The sequence below is a fragment of the Portunus trituberculatus genome, chromosome 25 (assembly GCF_017591435.1).
Source record: "Portunus trituberculatus isolate SZX2019 chromosome 25, ASM1759143v1, whole genome shotgun sequence".
NCBI lineage: Eukaryota > Metazoa > Arthropoda > Malacostraca > Decapoda > Portunidae > Portunus > Portunus trituberculatus.
Window position 1 is genome coordinate 1,730,180 of NC_059279.1, and position 19,821 is coordinate 1,750,000.

At 39.8% G+C, this 19,821-nt stretch overlaps 2 protein-coding genes across 4 annotated transcripts in view; one reads left to right on the forward strand and one right to left on the reverse strand.

The window, feature by feature from the left end:
• Nucleotides 1–6,672: 6,672 nt before the first annotated feature.
• LOC123508763 lies at nt 6,673–13,672 on the reverse strand. 2 transcript variants are annotated; one of them, XM_045262655.1, is made up of 6 exons: nt 13,528–13,672; nt 12,086–12,348; nt 11,681–11,898; nt 11,276–11,317; nt 9,846–9,956; nt 6,673–8,923 (listed from the first exon to the last, which is right to left on the reverse strand). In XM_045262655.1, the coding sequence occupies exons 2-6, from the start codon at nt 12,303–12,305 to the stop codon at nt 8,828–8,830; spliced, it is 687 nt and encodes a 228-aa protein (XP_045118590.1). In that variant the 5' UTR covers nt 12,306–12,348; nt 13,528–13,672; the 3' UTR covers nt 6,673–8,827. The 2 variants fall into 2 exon arrangements, with proteins under 2 accessions (XP_045118590.1, XP_045118591.1); XM_045262656.1 differs by having other exon boundaries at nt 12,086–12,344; nt 13,527–13,646.
• Nucleotides 13,673–15,152: 1,480 nt separating this feature from the next.
• LOC123508547 (probable E3 ubiquitin-protein ligase XBOS31) overlaps nt 15,153–19,821 on the forward strand; it is a 90,130-nt gene continuing 85,461 nt past the window's right edge. For both annotated transcript variants that reach the window (XM_045262289.1, XM_045262290.1), the window contains exon 1: nt 15,153–15,306. The gene's annotated coding sequence lies outside the window, so the exon portion shown is untranslated. The remainder of the gene's footprint in view (nt 15,307–19,821) is intronic.

The following is a 19,821-nucleotide window of genomic DNA, read 5'->3' on the forward strand; positions in this document are numbered from 1 at the left end:
ACATACGAGAATTCAGGCCAGTGTTTGGGGGTCGCCGCACCCGCACCGCCACTACTGCAGTTAGCTCATTGAGAGAGAGAGAGAGAGAGAGAGAGAGAGAGAGATGTACATTATAACGATTGCTACACTATCCACATAACTCTTGGTCGGTTCCATAACAATAGTCAGTCACCGAGAGAGAGAGAGAGAGAGAGAGAGAGAGAGAGAGAGAGAGAGAGAGATGTGGAAGAGGAAAGGAAGAGGCGATATCTGCTTTCCTGTCATTCCTTTCTCCAATAATTTTCTTTCTCCTTCTTTTGAGGAAACACACACACACACACACACACACACACACACTCTCTCTCTCTCTCTCTCTCTCTCTCTGAACTATCATACCTATGTCACTTCCTAAATTTCTCTTCAGTTCGTTTATTTATCTATTTTTTTTCTGAAGACATATTTACCGAGTGAGTCTTCCATTCGCACTTCTCAATACTGCAATTCCACTGTACATGAATTTCAAGCTTTTCTGGATCCATATTCATCCGTAGTGTTGGCTTATCATCCTATTGGTTTCCGCTGACGCCCCGGGATTAGATAAGAGTGAAGGTTTCTCCCCACCCCTTCCATTTATAACCTCTGTCCCTTACCGCTCCCTCTGACAAAGAAGTGGTTGTCTATACGAGTAATTACAAAAAAAGAAAGAAAGAAAACGTGTCCTTAATCTCTTCATTCTGTATTCATTCTAGTTACTATGTTGGTGATTCTGTACAGTTTCAGAAACATATGTTGGGACTAGAATGGTAAAGACTCTAGCCATTAATCTTTTGACCTCCATAGACCGTTCCTGATGCAAGTAAAATCGTCTTGTATCCAAAAAGTAAGGTAAAAATGAGTCTCAGTACTGAAGGGGTTCACATCAGTTTGCTCCCAGGCTGTAGGGTGTTTAGGCAATAAGGTGTGCAATGTCTGTATCTATTTATTGAAGTACTCGTATTCTTGTTATGTATACTGTCTATTGTTATATTTTTCATACTTTAACCTTAAGTCTTTGTCCAGTGGGGGGTGGCAAGGTCCATCCTCCTCCTTTGTTGATTTTTATATTAATCCAGCAATAAATGTATCAATCAATCAATCAATCATCCTTCTTTATTTAAATTGTATATAAAAAAGTTGAAAATAGGTAGATGAATAGATAGATAGATGTTTATTATTCAGGTAAGTAGATAGATAGATAGATAGATAGACAGATAGTAAATGGAGTCGAAATAGTCTACTACTAGCCAGTTAGCATACTCTTGCCCACCACACAGGAGCCTCTTCATAACAGCAAGTCACAGGGCACCAAATAATCAGTAGTAGTAGTAGTAGTAGTAGTAGTAGTAGTAGTAGTAATGGTAATGGTGGTGGTGGTGACAGATTACACACACACACACACACACACACACACATGAACCTTAAAAACGAAACACACACACACACACACACACACACACACACATGAACCTTAAAAACGAAACACACACACACACACACACACACACACACACACACAGTAAAAATACTTAAAGATATTACATATATTTCTTGTAATACTGTTAATTGTTGCACATGACAGAACTGAATGGGGGACTAAACTAGATACTGCCATGTTCTGACACCTAGTAGATATTATCTAGAAAACCAACCTGGCAGGAGTGGGATGGGGAAACTACAGTAAAACGTTTTTCATCACGATTTTACGTATACCGCCTCCTCTTCCTCCTCCTCCTTAACATTTGTGATTACTAAACTAAATATTGTCCTGGTCTGACGCATAGCAAGTATTACATAACCGCTCATTCTTTGAAGTTTGAAGTGTTTAGAAATGAATAGGTATAGTGTTCCAGGCCTTGTGATCAATTAGTGTGGTCAATAAATACTTACTTACTTACTTACTTGCTTGCTTGCTTACTTACTCGTCAGTTGAATAAATATATACTTCTAGGACCGATTCCTTTTTTTTTTTTTCAGATGGAAGGAAAGAGACAGGCAGACACACTGGTTATGCTTGCTCGGTGGTTGTTACATTAAGAAGAAACAAGCGTATAGTAACAAGGTGTAGCCTGCTTAAGACATTCCCGATCACAATGTCTGATAGCTAGTTAATGTACGTGTTTCCAACAGTGAGGAACTAGTAGGATTCACATTACTTTTTACATACTTATATTATTATTAGTACTACGAATATAAGTACAGAGTAAGTTGTACTATCTACCTGTGTAGTAATATCAATACCACTTTGATGGCAAACTTTCTATTCAAATAATAAGGAAGTAAATGTGATAGCTGTTTCTACGTTGATCCAGACAGCGACGTCAATTTCTACTCTTCAATTCAGTTTTTCCGACTCTTCCGTGACAACAGGAGGTGGGTGGGTTAGCAGCTACAATTACATCTAAAGGCTTCTGTTTGATCTGACACGAGATTTTAAGAGTCTTCTTATGATTCTAGTGGAAGGCTCTGGTTAATAATGACAATGGATTTCACAAGTTTTATCAAGGTTCTAGTGGCAGAATTAACAAGACAGAGCTGGTGTTTTCACGTCTCCGAATCATCTTACTACTGGACGAAAGCCTTAAAACAGAAGCACAGACGCAAGACTACGTTACCAAGGTGACACAGGTATATATATATATATATATATATATATATATATATATATATATATATATATATATATATATATATATATATATATATATATATTCATTCATTCATTTATTTGTTTGTTTAATCATTTACCAAATAGCAAAAGCATTATCATCAGGAACGTTAATATCATCAGATAAACAACATTATTTTAGCTTCCTTATATGTGCTTGCTGAAAGGAATGCATTTTCATTTGGATCATCAATATCCTCAGGCAGGACACGGTAAGAATAATTAACATGATTCGGTATCTCAGAGAGGGACGGCAACTCACGATGCGAGTCTTCCGAATCAGCTGACAAATTCTTCACTCTTGGTGCAATACACTTTGAAGGCAAATTTGGTTCTCTAACGTTTCTGTCCCTAGTAGTTGTAAAGGTTATTCTTTATCAATAACACTGTTCCTCCATCTTCCAGGGATTCGGAGAAATGTGTCGTTTACCACGTGGCAGACAAAGAGTTAAACACTAGTCTGATCCCGTCACCCACGCACACTGTCGCCAAGCTATTGGGAGTGCAGTGCTATTAGGTTTAAGTGCCTTTTCTTTATATATATTTACCGTCAAACTTAGTGCCGTAAGTAATGAGAGCAGAGTACCATGTATTATGCAGATCCGTGACCCGTCTGTGATCGGTACCACAAACCCACCCATCCATTCCACCACCCAACACACTGGATAGTGAAGCAGGTGGGAATGCATTGTTATCACCACCACAAGACACCACGCCACGGTAACTTTGGCGACGCGACTTCAGCCAAGCCTCGCGAAGCCCCGCCCTTGCCTCGTCTCTGCCAAGTTCAATTCCATGTCTCCCCATTTATATTAACTTATTTCTCAGGGTTTTCTAGGTGATAAAAGGTGATCTCTGGGCTCTGGTGTGCAGGAGAAGGAGAAGGAAATTTTGGAGTAGAGGGGAGAGAAGAAAAGAGGCGGGGAAAGTATCCAGCAAACAACAATAACAACATCAACAGCAAAAGCCCAACACCATAATTTGTTTTCGAAGTTGGCACTATTTTAATATTTGATTTATTCATGACACAGTGCGAAAAGTTACAACCTATAACAAAATCAAGACTAACTGTGTTTTTGGTACTGTTTTGTCATTTTATTTACATTCTAATGAATTTTCATCCGAACGTCCAGGATTGTTTTAGTATTCATTTCAAATAAGACAAAAAATATGAGATACGTATATCCAGTAACAATATCCAATAAGATCTTGTCTAACAATGCGTATATTCATTATTAATGTACCCTACGTATAAGTGGCTATAGGTAAAACTAAAAATCTAGTTTCGTTATGTAAATTTATTCCGTCGTTTCGTTATTTCTATGTAAAGTTTTTTTTTTCTTTACTCAGAAAGTATGATAGAACAATCAAGTGTTGGTGGATGATGTTTCCACTCAAAGGGTTACTCCCACACTACTCAAAATGAAGGCAATGGTGAGAAGATTATGGTTGCCATACGTCCGGATTTTGCCTCACATGTCCGGAATTCACACATAGAAATCTGCGTCTGGGGAATTTTTCAAAATTCCTCAGATATCCGGAATTTCAGCTTCCATCAATAACTTCTAAAAAATGTCATATTTCTATAGGTTGAAATGGTGAGAGAGAGGAAAGAGAAGGGTTTACCGGTTGGCAGCTGCTTTAGTCTGGTTTCGTCTTAGACTAAATTTACAAAAAATAAACAACAGGAGTGATGGAGGAGGAGGAGGAGGAGGAAGAGGAGAAAGACGAGGAAAAGGAGGAGTGAGGAATGTTACCAAACACATCAGAAAATTTTATTTTATTTATCTATTCTTATTTATCTATTTACTATTATTTATTTTTTATTGGAGATGTAGTGGTGAAGTTATAACACCAAAGACAGACAGACACACACACACACACACACACACACACACACTCTCTCTCTCTCTCTCTCTCTCGTGAAGTTACACCATTCTCTTAACCATGCCACTACAACACACACACACACACACACACACACACACCACCACCATCACCACCACCACCACCACACCAAGTCATCCCTGGCGCCTCGACCCGCCAACCTCCTCCAGCCCCGTGCCTTCAGCCTGCAGCCAAATGATTTAATAAGGCGTCTCTGGAGTGTTTTGTAGGTGTTTGCCGGTGTTTTAAGGACTCGCTGTATTGGAGTAGGCCGAGGAGGTGGAGATGGAGGGGTGGGGAGGAATGTGGGAGGGAGGGTAAGGGAGATGGATGGGGTGAAAAAAGGTGCAAAAAACTACTTCGGTTCTACATGCCTATTTTTTCTACTTTATTATTGGAGTTTGCATTGTTTTTGTATGTTAACTATTGATAGGAATGTAAATTAAGTTATAATCCGTAATAAGATCCTGTCTATTTGTTTTTTTCTCTCATTGAAATAACACTTTCGGCAGTCGCTATTTGTTTTTTATTGTTTTTATTTGCACGCCTAGGATTGTTTTGGCGCTTGAATTAAAAATTATAAAATCTGAAAAACATGACCAAAGTCATAATAATTCCTTAAATTTAGTCCAACTATTTATATCTTTAAATTCAAATTTTTTAACGGTACTAAAATAGAAAGCAAAAATCATTATACGATAAGGAATCTGTGTTTTCTTTATGTAGCTGGAAAGCAACAAATTTTCGTATTCAGAAAATGTAACACCATGTAATGTGGCTGTGCTTTCCTTCTCGACATTATGATGTGTTTGTTGGCGCCGTTACTTTTAAATAAACACACTTCTATGGACTTAGATTGATAAACAATGGACTCGGTACGGGTATTATATTTTGGTTGTTAGTTTAAGTATTTATTGCGTCTAAAAGTGTAGTGCATTCCAGTCTTGGCGCCTTTTTTCTTTTCGCGATTTTTAAAATGAATTACGTACGTAAATATGGGGTCACAGGCCCCCCCTCAGCCATGCCTTCCCCTCAGGTCAGTCCAACAATGTTTGCCTACACTTTCTTGTGTCTCCAGACCCAGAGAGTGAATGAAAGCCAGAATCAACCACCAAAATAGGTAGATAACTTATTACTGTGTTAAATGAGGTGATAGTTATGTATGGCCCCGTTCAGACCGTCTGGCTCCCATCATGACTTGGACCAAGACGCCGCCACCAACTCCCCCTCCATCCCCGTGTCAACTCCTCATATTTCCTTTAGTTCTCAGTGTTTCATAGGCATCTCCTGCTGTCTCCCACCTAAAATGTATAAAGTGTAGTGATAGGAGGAAGAAATACCAAAATATAGAAATGAAGTTCTGGAGCCACAGGCATAAGCTGCTTCCAGGAGGTGAACTGTAAGAAGTGTAAGAAGTAGGGAGTGAAAGTGTGAGGGAGTGTAGTAGTAGTAGTGCCATCAGCAACAGTACCATTATCACTGTGTGTTTGTGTGTGTTACATGCCCAAGAAGGCGGTGTCTCGCTAGAACTGAGCTGTCCTCAGGTGGTGAGTGGGCGACACTCTGGCAGCCGGCGGCTGTCACTGTCAAGTCAGTGGTTGTGCTCAGGCCCCAGACAGGACATCACACCAAGTATGGTGCATTTACCATTTACAGCCTGTTAACCTATAAACTGTGGGTAATATTTCTGCTACACCTTTATACTGTCTTTTCTTTTGTTTGTTTATTTAAGGAGGGAAAGCTGGCCAAGGGCAACACAGAGTGAAATAAAAAGACCCATGTAGGTGTTACTTCCCTTGTATGGTATTGTATGGAGTTGACGCTCTTTGCCTTCCCTTTGTCACATGACACCTCACGTTGTGTGCCAGTCTGTTCTCTTTAACCTGAGATGATATAGGCATCAGTTTGGATTATTGTTTGTTTGTTTGTAGCCTTGTGACCTTGTTACTATAGCAAAGGTAAATAAATAGTTTTTTCAATTGATTTACATATTTTCCAATATTCTGAGTACATCACATTAGTGAAGGTGTCTTGAATTTTGATAATTGATATATGGCAAACCTAGACAAGATGTATATGAAGGGACATAATAAAATCAAAAGTAACCAATGCTGTTATATTTCATTTTAGTCCACCATTAGACAATACAGTACAGTACATAAATACATCTATAGCTTATAAAATCTGGTGGCACTCAAGGACACCATGCTTCACTAGATTCATTGCTTGAGGCCACAGTGCCACAATGTATCAAGTGGAGCAGGGTATGATGGTCTGCAACACAGCAAGACCACCAGTCAAGTGACCTGCACACACCTTCCTTCTCTAAACCTTGTGTCCTGATTTATTAACACACCCCTTACAAAACCTGGTGACTGATAGAATGTCAGCAGCATCTAAGACTGAGGGAGGATGGTGAATGTAGCGAGGGTGTGTGGTGTTAATGGACCAACTTTGGAGTCCAACTTTTCATTAGGAAGCCACTGCAGCACAATGTGAAGCAGTGCAGGCTGGCATGCAGCCTGTGAAGGGTACAAACCAGACCTTGTGTGCTGGCAAAGGAAAGACCAGTCTGCATGATCCTTACTTTGCATCAAGCATTCCACTGCCCTTGACATGTGGTCCCACTAGCAATACTATGAAATCACAGTATTTAAAACTTTTGAATATTTATCAAAGGTAGTATCAAATATGAGAATGGAGATGACATGATGATGATGGTGATGAGGATGATGACTGAATATACTCTTCCCAACAATACATGTTCCAAACTTCACACTGCAAGCAATTCCTTAAACACAGAGTGAATGTAAAAAAAGCATGTTATGGCATCATGTTCAATAAATGCTAGAAATAATGAGCTACAAACTAAAGCCTACAAAGAAAGTTGTATGAAAGAGATGGCTTATTGAGAAAATACAGCAGTGTAGCAAGGTGGGAGAACTACTCAACCCATGTTGTCACAAGTGTACATGTTACAAGGGACTGGAGGGTCACATCCTTCAGCAGACTTGCTCCCTCAGGATGTGGTGATTTATCCTCCAGCCTCTTCAATATGGTGAAATAACAAGTCTTGCATTAATTCATATCTTTGGTTACTAAAACTGACCATCCTGATGTTGTACTGTGCCCTTACATAATACTTTACATATCTGTTGAATCTATTGTGCAGTAATCAGGAATGTGCTGGGAGGTCTTATCATAGCTTTATCAAAGAAGTGGTGATGAGATGTAGTAATATTGACAAGATGTGGAAATACTGCTTTGCGAATCAGACTCTTCTTGTTTTCTACACGTTTTTTAACTGTGCCACAACAGACAACTTCTGCCTTAACTGGTTAAGCTGCTAAGAAGGTGCTGTCCACTAGGGCAGGATCACAGCTACTGTGACCTGATGCTACTGTCAATGCCTTCTGTTTATTCAACCACATTTATTTTTTATCAATAAACATCACTGACATGCATACATCAGGAACGGTAATGGAAATGTGGTGACAGGACAATCAAGGCTGCCTAAAACTGACTGGTTTTAGTGACTCATGGTCTGACTTGCAACAGTCAGATCTGTATTGCTTTGGGTGTCCTACCAACATACTGGTGACAAATTCTCACTGGCAGTTTATCCTGGTTCCAGATAAATATTTCAGTTTTCATGTTGCTCCAAAGGTAGCATGACTTAAGGAGAACTTTGTACAACACAAAGGGGAACAGAGCTGAGTTACTGAACAGCAGGTGAATTCCTTACATTGTGGTGTATAAGTGTGGCACTGCAGAAGCTCAGGTCATTTGATTTTCACTTACAGTTTGGAAGGAGTACAGATCCTGAGTCACTAGGATTCTTTGCAAATCTTATACATATACAGCAATATGAATGTTTTTCCTTTTATCCTGCCATCCTTTGGTATTGCTGGAGGTGATGTGTCAGTGTTACATCAGTGCATGGTTCCTGCCAATCTTAAGATAGTACAACATTACATCATATGATTATAGAAAAATACATTCTTATGCTTAGTGATTATTCAGCCCCTATTTCTTTTCCATTACCATGTTATGCAGAAAAGAAAACAATGCATATAACACACCTTTGTCCCATCTCTAGTCTATCCCACAAACCAAGGAAACGTTACAAAAATAAATATAACTTGCATAAATAAGCATACTAGCAACACTTGTGAACATATCATTCATACAATAAGTGCATGTGAAAGACCAAAGTTAAAGTGTGGGTGGTGACAACCAATGACACGCTGTGCACCACTAATCTGATGGGTAAATGGCCCGCAGCCACGGACATGGGATGTACTGTGCGCCATCAAAATCATCAAAATAGTGGTGTAGGTCAGGGTGCTTCACCTAGAACAGAAATATCACCATTACTGGAAGAGACAGCATGAAGAACAAAAATCACTATCTCTCTCTATATAGAAAACACAACCAAATGTTACTTCACCTAGAGCTGAAACATAGTGGCTACTGGAATATTAAGTATCAACCAGAATTAATACTTTTCTATATAAACAACACAAACTATATGTTATGTGAAAAGAAAATATTGGTGCTTCTCAAAATAAAAAGCACTCATCAATATCTACATTGCAAGTGGGACATTGGTATGAATTTTGTCAACAGACTAATATTTACTAATACATTTACAACTTTGCCTGCTACCCTTGCACCTCCCTGCTGCCACGGTTGCCTCTCTCATTACTCCACTGGAAACTTCATCTTATTTATGATGGCTTGTTTGCTGGGCCATCTCTCACAGCAGTACCAGGAAATGTAGGTGCAATTTGATTCTACTGAATTGGTTTCCAAGTGTGAAGCGACAACAATAAGGTGCTAAAAGTAAATGGTACTGCCTGAGCAACTATTAAGCATAAATTAGATGATGTAAAATGATAATGGATGTGATAAAACCTTCAGCTCTTCTGTTCCTCTAATGCTGCAAATGTGCACAGCTGTGATGCAAGTTAATTCATGTACCTATACCATTAGCAAAAACAATTAGAGGAGAGAAGGCAGTGTTATTATGTGACTTGAAAGAGTGGCAACCCAAGGCAGCTTGTGTCATGGTGCCTAAACACTGGGAATAATTTACTGGTAATTGTTCCCATGCATGCCTTTCACTAATGCTTTCCTTCTTGCTTCATAATAACCGTATCATCAAAGATCTATTGGTCACATGACTAATCCTACATATGTGACTGAAATTCAAAACAAGAGCACACACACGAAGCTAACCATTACCATCATGAGCAGGGCAGCACTGGCTTACCTCTTTATTAATGACAGGAGCAATGTTCTCCTGCGGGACATAAGCAATCTGTGGAACCTTTCGCCCGTCAATGTCAACAAGGAGAGTGTAATTAGGCTGATCCCGCCAGTGCTGAAAAATAGTTATAATTACTTTCCATTAGTGGCAAGAATATAATTATTAAAGCAGCTAGCCTTCTGCTCCTGACAGACTGCAAGACAACAGCTGAACTTGGCCTAGTGAAGAGAGACTGCAGAGTGAAGGAAGACTCACCTATACTCTCTTCATTGTTTGGGACTCTTACTGGACCTGTTATGAATGGAGGATGATGACTATGATGTTATGATTACATGGAAGTGGGGGGTGGAGTGTTTCTGAAGGAATCTGGTCATATAATGCAGTAGCTTTCAATTGCTTGAATGAATTTAAAATTGAAATATACTTTGTTTTTTACAGGGGTGTGGAGTCGGATTTTCAAAAGTCCGACTCTCACTCCAACTCCGACTCCAGTAAATTTAAATGTTGCGACTCCGACTCCGACTCCGACTCCAGGAAATTTGAAGGTTGCGATTCCGACTCTGACTCAGTTTTTTTTTTTTTTTTTTACAGTACAACGATATGGTCTATTTTTTTTTTTTTTTATATGAGGGATGGTGGTCAAGGGAAAAGATTAAGCAAAAAGCCCGCTAGTTGCCACACCCAAAAAAAACGAAAGTTAAGAGAATCAATACTTACATATTTTCGAGTCAATCCATAAAAGTGTACTTGACGATTATATAATTATCATAAATTAATAAAAATTATCTTTATATGTAGTGGTTGATTGGACACATCCTCCACAAAGTCAATTTCTCCCAATTTGTAGGATTCTCCAGTCTCCATGAAGTGGAATCTTTACTCGAAAATTTATCACGTAAAGGAGTCGGAGTCGCTCGTATTTTTATCGACTCCAACTCCGACGACTCTGACTCCAATTTCGACTCCAACTCCGGCCAAAAATAGCCGACCCTCGACTCTGACTCCGAATCCACACCCCTGGTTTTTTATGTACAAATCAGTAAAAATGCAAACAGAATACATGCAATTACTAGAACCTAGCAAAGACTTATTTCACTCACTTTCCACAAGTAAAATTCACGTAGTAACAGTTGACAGCATTAATTTCACTAATTTTCCAGAGCAATCTCTTTAATATAATGAGATAAATTCCTGGTGTGTCATTACAAGGGTATTGTCACACTGAGAAGACATGGATGAACACCACACCAACATTTATAATGGATCATTTGGGCTGGGACTCCTTGCTCTGGTCCTACACAAGGCAGAGAGGAAAGAGATGGTGCAGTTCCCTCTGATGCCTGGTGCAGACACTTGACTTTAGTTGTTCCCACTGAAAGAGTCAGCCTTGCATACAGTGGATACACAGATTATGAACAAGTTAACTTACTCACCAAGTTCTCTTTGTGTTGGCTTAAGATCCACTCCTGTGGTGCCTGAAAATGAAGTTAATGACAATATAAGTAACGTCACAAATTCCTGTTAAATTGTTCAGGCATTAGTAAAACACATTGTCCTTGTCACTACTAACATTAATCTTAACAACTACTCACTGTGTAAAGAAGACTTAAGCAAGACTGAGAGTATCTATACAAATTTCTGGATGGATTAAGCTGGCCATAATTTATGAAGTGAAAGAAAAATTATCAGACAATATGTAAAAAAAAAAAAAAAAAAAAAAATCTTTTGGTTGAGAAATAAGTCTTGGGAAACACAGCTGGGAATTCTTGTCATATTCTTTGTGTCTAAGAAAGGTGAATGCAATGATGAATGGAAATCTTTATGGAATTTCTCCTTACCTTTGCCTTCAGGTCCCAGCCAATAATGACACCCTTGTAGCCAAAGGTGTGATGCTTCACCACCTGGCCTATCCTCCACTTCACCTCCTTGGGGTGCTCCAGGCGGGGCTTGGGAGACATGCCGAAGGTGCCGTGAGGGCTGCGGTAGTGCCACACCTCCACCGCCGGACACTCGCCCAGTGGTTCGTCGTCATCCAGGAGGTACCACTGACTGTAATCTGAAACAATCCATTAAAACCATAAGCACAACTGAGCACACTGAGAGGACATACTGACTCTTGTGCCAATGCTGAATATTCTCAAACTTTTGTTGTGTTTTCTTGTGATTTTTAAATTTCAGGTTAAGCCAAATATAATTCACGGCCTTAAAGTAACACTGAACTTCTACACTGACGAAATGAGTACCATCGGCTGTGTGCTTGATGTACATCTGCCGCAGCCACTCCCTCCAAGAGTCCGTAGTGAACCACTTGGTAGCAAAGGCCCGGGCCTGCTCCACCAACCTGTAGACCTCTGCTGATCGTTGGTCTGGCGTGGAGTGTGAGGATCTGCTGATCCAGTACTGCAGCGGCACACAGCACATCAGCATACACAGCACCACAGCATCCCTTCCAGAAAATGGCATGATGATGATGATGGTGGTGGTGGTGGTGGTGGTGGTGGTGGTCCTGAAAATAATGAAGGGTTTAGGACAGGCCAGCAATGCCTGGGGGAGGTAGCTGAGAGATGCAGTGTGGCCCCTGACATGAGCTCTCTGTTGAGGGTAATGAGTGGCAGTCCCTTCAGGAAGCATTTTCACAAACTGCTACTTGTGGTGCTGTAGATCAGTGCTGTTCTGTTGTGGAGTGGAAATGTAACTGACTTTTCCAAAAATATGCAATAATTCCATGCAGAAATAATTAGTTAGTGCAAAAGATTTGTAGGACTTCATAATTATGGTAGTTTGCATTGCCACTTAATAATTATGGTAGTTAGCATTGCCACTTCATAATTATGGTAGTTAGCATTGCCACATACTACAGCATGATGCTTTGGTATTTAGGTGCATAATTCTCAGTGCATCAGTTTGACATATTTTTAAATGTACGGGTATATTATTTACCTGCATAATTTTTCAGATGGCAACACACCTGTCAGTGAGAGCGGCCTGTCCTCCACCTACCCTGCCATTCCTCAGTGGGAGAGCAGTGCTGTCACTGCTGTGAGGCTACAACAGGTGAGCCCCGTCAAACACCACTCCTTTTGATTACACACGACTAACCCTTGCCTGTACCTGTATCTTGTCATATGAGGCTACCATTGCACTGACTGGTAACATGTTGGAAAATAAAACCACCACAACATAACAGCTTCTACCTCAAACCTATCACCAGTGTCAGGAAATTTGGAAACACAAGGGAAACATGAATGGAAATAACAGGGCTGTTGCTTTCACCCAAAAAAATCACCAAAACTAGCAAGTCTCCATGATAACTGCTGTGCATCAACTATGAATCAATATGCACTAAAAACTAACTGTTATTCCTATCAGTAAGTGTTTAACCTTCGCTCAAAACTCAAACCTGTAACCATATGAGGCAAAGACAAATGATAGGACCTACAATACCATTTCCCACATAGCAATGAATTAACCCCACACATCACACCTGTCCTTTAACCTAACACTAGCACTAACAAACAAAAACGAGGGAATGACTGGCAATAACTCTAATAACCATCAATTAGTCCTAACCGCATGAATCATCTTATCTCCTATCCATTAACTTGCCCAAACTATGATGTAATATCAGAACGAATTAAATCTTACAATTAACCCACATCCCAACACCAGGCCCTCCATTACTTACTTCTACGGCATAATGGTCCTTCTTCTATCAGTACTTGTCAAAATAATTCCTCTCGTGTTCTCAAAATCTGACGTGTTGTTAGGAAGCGTAGACGTGTTACCCGCTAGTTTGCGCAATGCCACAAACATCTCATTTTACCTCAAACTAGCTTAATTAACAAGGAAATAAAGGGTTAGGAAGATGGGAAACCTTTATTGTGTTAATTCTTCGTTCATCTACACCTGCGGGATAAGGGTAAATTAGGTGTTTATTGAGGGAAAGGGTGTTGTTATGCCTCGCTAAAGGGTTATTTCTCCTGGCGACTCCTGGCAGTTTCTTTGCTTTACACTGCCTCCAAAATTGAACGGTTTATATTTTTTTTCTTTAAGGTTTTGTGTGATTTTCAAAGTATTAATGGTTTAGACACTGGTGGTTTTAAAGACGTCTCAGTAGATTTTCCATATTGCTCTTACTTATGTATTAGTTGAGGTTGATATTTGATTTCAACGTAAAAAATAACATGATGGGCAGAATGAAGGTAGAGATTGGTTATGAAGGATTATACTGCTGATTTATGTAATTTGTAAGCACCAAGGTTGTTCTTTGAAGTGAGTTTCAAGTGACCTCAGCATCAATATTGTATCTGGGAATATGGAGAGGCAATTAAAGAAGGATGTTTGTCTCCTATTATTGAATTTGACATTGTAATTTAGTGAATATTGATTTTCTTATTTTGTTGATGCATACGAGAGGGAGGGAAAAGGTAAAGCCAATCATAAGAGTATAGAGAACACATATTGAGGAAAGATGTGGGAGAAACTGAATGAATGACTAGTGATGAATTATAAAGAATGGAGAGGAATAACTGAAGAAAACTTGTAATTCATTTGGAGGAAAGGAAGTTTATACATGTGTTTTGCTGAAAGGCAGCATTATGTAAACAAAAGTGTTGCCACAAGCCAGACACATTGCATCAAGGGAATAAAATAATATCTCTATCATTTTTACACTCTGATTTCCGAGGATTTGTAAGGTGAAATAATAACCACATATCCAGAAGGTCAGGCATTACTTTAGTTAGTGATGCAAAATTTCAGATACCATGAATGTGAAACTGAGCGATAAGATAAAAACCACCCAGTAACTGAATAAAAAAATATCTATATTTATACAACCAGTGATTATTATTGATACTATTAGAAACAACACACTTTCACAATAAACAGGGCAATATTTACTGGGACCCATCGCGAGGGATAGTGAAAAGGACTGGAGAGAGAACGGGAGGGAGAACTGGAAGGAAGGAAGGAAGAAAAAATGTAAAAAGAAAATAAATAAAGGAAACAAGAAGCGATGGAGAAAAGAGAAATGAGAAGAAAAACAAGGATGAAGGGAAAACGACTGAGAGAAGAAAGAGTAGAGGAAATGTCACAGGAGTAGGAGGGATGGAGCTGAGAAGGAGAACGGGGAGGAAGGACTGTAGGAGAGCGGAGGAGGAGACATGGAGGAGGAGGGAGGAGGGAGAGCTGGAGTGGAGACAGGGAGGAGGGAGGGCTGGAGAGGAGATTGGGGAGAAGGGACTCGGGGAGGGAGGGACTGGAGGAGAGAAGCAGGAGAGGAGGGAGAGAGAGAGAGACCACCGACCAAAACAATCGTCTGCAGTGAGAGTAGTAGCGCGCGGGTGTGGAGTGTTGTGTGGTGGGTAATTCATCAACAGTGACAATTGTGATGGTGTAGTGGACAGGGGAATAGTGCCACCTTGCGTATAAGGGTACCTCGGAGGCTGTGGCAGCAAAGGAGGTAGGTTCTAAGTGCTGGTAGACCCGTAAAATGCCTTAGAAGTGCATCCAGGCATAACCTTCCCTCATAGTCACTGAAAATCGTGTGTGAGCGTGTGCGTGTGTGTATGTGTGTGTGGAATGCTTTACTCCATGTGTACGCAGTTATGTGGTGTTTGTGTGCGTGTATACGTGTGTGTGTTTGAGTGTGTATGTGTGTGTGATTATTGGTGCTATGTAGAGGAAGGGATTTTTTTTTTCTCTCCCTTTCTTGTTTTTAATTGTGGATTCCAGTGTTACCGGTAGTGAAGGACAGGTTTTTGGATCGTGTGTGTGTGTGTGTGTGTGTGTGTGTGTGTGTGTCAGTCAGATATTAGGTTTCACGGAGAAGGTTAGTTAGGCCCGTGTGTGTGTGTGTGTGTGTGTGTGTGTGTGTGTGTGTGAGAGGGGGGAGGGGAGAGTTGGTCAGAAGGCATGGGAAAGTGTTCTTGTGATGAGGCTGTGTAACTCTCTCTCTCTCTCTCTCTCTCTCTCTCTCTCTCTCTCTCTCTGATATGATTTAACACGTACGGTTCACTCATTTTCATTTCACACACACACACACACACACACACACACACACACACACACACACACGGAAGTCATTTATTATGATTTACTGTAATAAAAAAAATCAACAACAGCAACAATAATAACAATAACAGCAATGCCTTCCTGTCAATTACGTCATGTTTGTGGAATGCAGATTTATTTACTTATATTATTTACTTAATCTATTTGTTTTATTTGTACTACATAGAAAGGTGGTGTGTGTGTGTGTGTGTGTGTGTGTGTGTGTGTGTGTGTGTGTGTGTTGACATTTCCGCAGTGGAGAATATAGTGTCGTTTTTGTGATGACAGGCGTGTGTGTGTGTGTGTGTGTGTGTGTGTGTGTGTGTGTGTGTGTGTGTTCCGGTTGGGATGTTGAACTGGGTTGAAATAAAAGAAACTAGAAATCTATTTATTCTCTCATTAAGGTCGAATGTGTGTGTGTGTGTGTGTGTGTGTGTGTGTGTGTGTGTGTGTGTGTGTGAGAGAGAGAGAGAGAGAGAGAGAGAGAGAGAGAGAGAGAGAGAGAGAGATGGTGAAGATGTATGATATTTTATTACTGCAGAGAGAGAGAGAGAGAGAGAGAGAGAGAGAGAGAGAGAGAGAGAGAGAGATGGTGACGATGTATGATATTGTATTACTGCAGAGAGAGAGAGAGAGAGAGAGAGAGAGAGAGAGAGAGAGAGTCTTGATACATTACATCATATCTCAGGTAGGCACGTTAGTTTCAGGTAATTAAAATGATACGAAGAGTAAAAAAAAAAAAAAAAAAAAGAAAAGAAAAAAGAAAGTAAAATAGATCAGGTGTTGCAAATCAAGGTCTGTAAACAGGAAGCAAATTTCGTTTCAATGCAGTAACAAATAGGACAATTTTTTTTTTGTTCATTAGTGTTATTAATCGTATTTGTTATTGTTCTTTTTGTTGTTGTTGTTTTGGGAGTGGTGGTGGTGGTGGTGGTGGTGGTAGTAGTTGTTCTGTTGTTTTGCGCTAGTGTGGGGTGGAGGGGGGAGAGGAGTAGATAGACTAAACACACACACACACACACACACACACACACACACACACACCCACCCACACACACCAGTCTCTCTCTCTCTCTCTCTCTCTCTCTCTCTCTCTCTCTCTCTCTCAGGTAAGGACGCTAGCTAGAGACAACACGAACTAAAAAGAAAGAAAAAAAAAAAAAGATGGGAAAAAAGCCCTAATTGAGTACCACTTCCCACAAAACTGAATGGGGAAACTAGACAGAAAAAAGAACAAATAGAGGGAAAAGTAGTGAATAGAATAGTGAACCATCAGTGGCGCCATAAAAAACAGGATGCTTCACCTATTGTTGGTGCAGCAGGTGACGCCGTGAGAACTCCGTCGGGTGGGTTGCCTGCTTGTTGTTTACGCAGTCTGCAGCACACACACACACACACACACACACACACACACACACACACACACACACACACACACACACACACACACACACACACACAGAGTTCTGTTTCTCGTATTGATTATAATGTTAAAACCGTGTCTTATCTCATCGCTAGGGAGTTCTCATGACCCCCCCTCTCTCTCTCTCTCTCTCTCTCTCTCTCTCTCTCTCTCTCTCTCTCTCATATATACATACATACTGTCAATTCCTGGAAGAACGTTGATGTATTTTAGTGTTCTAGAAAACATTGTGGTGTTTTGATGGAGAGAGAGAGAGAGAGAGAGAGAGAGAGAGAGAGAGAGAGACGAAAAAGTAATCTAATTTATGGTGCTTTGTCATTCCAGAAATTTGTTTTTTTTTATTTATTGATTTACTTATTTATTTTTTTGAGGTGGGTGTTGTTTGGTTAGATTTGTTCAGGTTAGATCAGGTGGAGATTACGCTGGTGGTAGTTTGTGAGGTTAGATTAACTGCCTTACCTATTTCTTTATTTCCAACTTCCTATGCCATGACTTTATTTAAGAGAGACGTTTTTAAGAGATTTATCATCCCTCCCCTCTTTCTTTGGCTAACTCTCGAACCTGCAAGGGAACTGGCAACTAAGTAGACCTTTTTTTTTATCGTTCTGTGTTGCTCTTGACCAGTTTTCTCCTCTTACATAAAAAAAAAAAAGTTACGATTCAAGATAAGTTTGGTTCGCGTTAAGTTATTAGATCAGGTTAGGTTGAAATGTGAGTGTCGTAAGTTTAGTTAGGTTTGGATGAGTTGGAGTCTTCATATTTGATTAGAGTTAAGAGTAGGATAGCTGAAGTTAGAATAGGGTATATTGTAATCTAGCGTAGCTTACGATAGGTTAGGTTAAATCAAGTTTGAATAAGATAATTTCATCTTTGAATTTTAGCCCAGATTCCATAAACTAACCTACAAATTAACACTATAGTAAAATGAACGGATGACTGTTCTTATGGATAATATATATAACAAAATTTACACCAATTCATATTTTATAAACGACTGAACGTAAATTTTGACACCCAAGACTGCTACTACCATGAGGGAAACAGAGAAACTAGGAAACTTCATGGAGGAAATGGACTATGATTACACACTTTATACCTTAAGAAACTGAACGTGAATTTGGACGCCACAACAAGGAAATCATAAGACGCTTTGTAGATTCTTAACCCCTTCAGTACTGGGACGCATTTTTACCATGAGTTTTGGATATGGTTCGACGATTTTATTTACGTTAGGAAGAGTCTATGGAGGTTGGAAGGTTAATGGCCAGAGTCCTTACCATTTTAATCCCCACCATGAGTTTCTGAAGCTGCATAAAATCGCCAAATAGTTAGCAGAATAAACATGAAAGGTGTCATGGTACTGAAAGGGTTAAGGACACACGATTATTGCCATCTAAAATCACAACCTTGAGGAAAACAGGAAAACAGGGAAACTTTGGGAGGTGTGAGGTCAAAAATTATCGCCTCACAAACCCACAAGGTCAAAGTCTGGAAATAAAGGTCACGGTTTGAAGAGGCACGCACGTAGTCTCGCTAAGTTAAGGCAAATGGTCTTGTTAAATTTTCCGGCACGATAACAAGCTGAGAAATATGATTGGATTGAGATTGGCGTTGTGTGTGTGTGTGTGTGTGTGTGTGTGTGTGTGTGTGTGTGTGTGAAATGCATGTGTAGATCTGTTTTGTCTCTGTTTCTGTTTCTTTCTTTCTTTCTTTCTTTCTTGCTAATATTCTTTCATTCCTTCCTTCATTTATTATTTCATTTATTTATTTTTTCTTTCTCTTTCTACCTGTCACCTTTTTTTTTTTTCTTTCTTTCGTCTCGTTTTTTTTTTCTTTCTATCTATCACTCCTCTACCCTTCCTTCTCTTTCTTTCTTTCTACCTCTCTATCTAATCTATCATCCTTCCACTCATTCATTCCTTCTTTCTTTTTTCCTTCATCTCTTCATTCTACGTAAAGAAAATTGACGAAGAAAACCTCAAAAAAGGACAAAAAGGAAAGAAGAAACAAAAAAAAGTGAGAGAGAGAGAGAGAGAGAGAGAGAGAGAGAGAGAGAGAGAGAGAGTAAAGATGGTCAGGGTACGCGGTATCACGGGAGGCTGTGGGTGCAGAAGGAGGCGCTAGTGAAGGCTTGGGTTATTGACCTTTTCCACCCACCCACCTCCTCTCCTCCAGGCGAAAAGGGGGCGTGAGGGTCGAGGGTGGGGGGTGGGGCGCTGAATTAAAGGACTGTTAGGCATTTTGGCGGAGGAATACGTGAGGCAAAAGAGAGTGGCGGTGCGCAGGGGAGTGTAGAGCGTGTTGGAGCAGTCATCTTGAATATTTGTGATGTTTTTTGGATTTTTGTCCCTTGAATTGTTGTAACGTGTAAAATGATAAGAGGAAAGTAATGTGCTCTCTGTTTCATAACTTATTTATTTATTTATTTATCTTTTTTAGAGATGGAAGTAATGTTTTCTGTGTTATTACTTATTTATTTATTTATTTATTTATTTTGTAAGA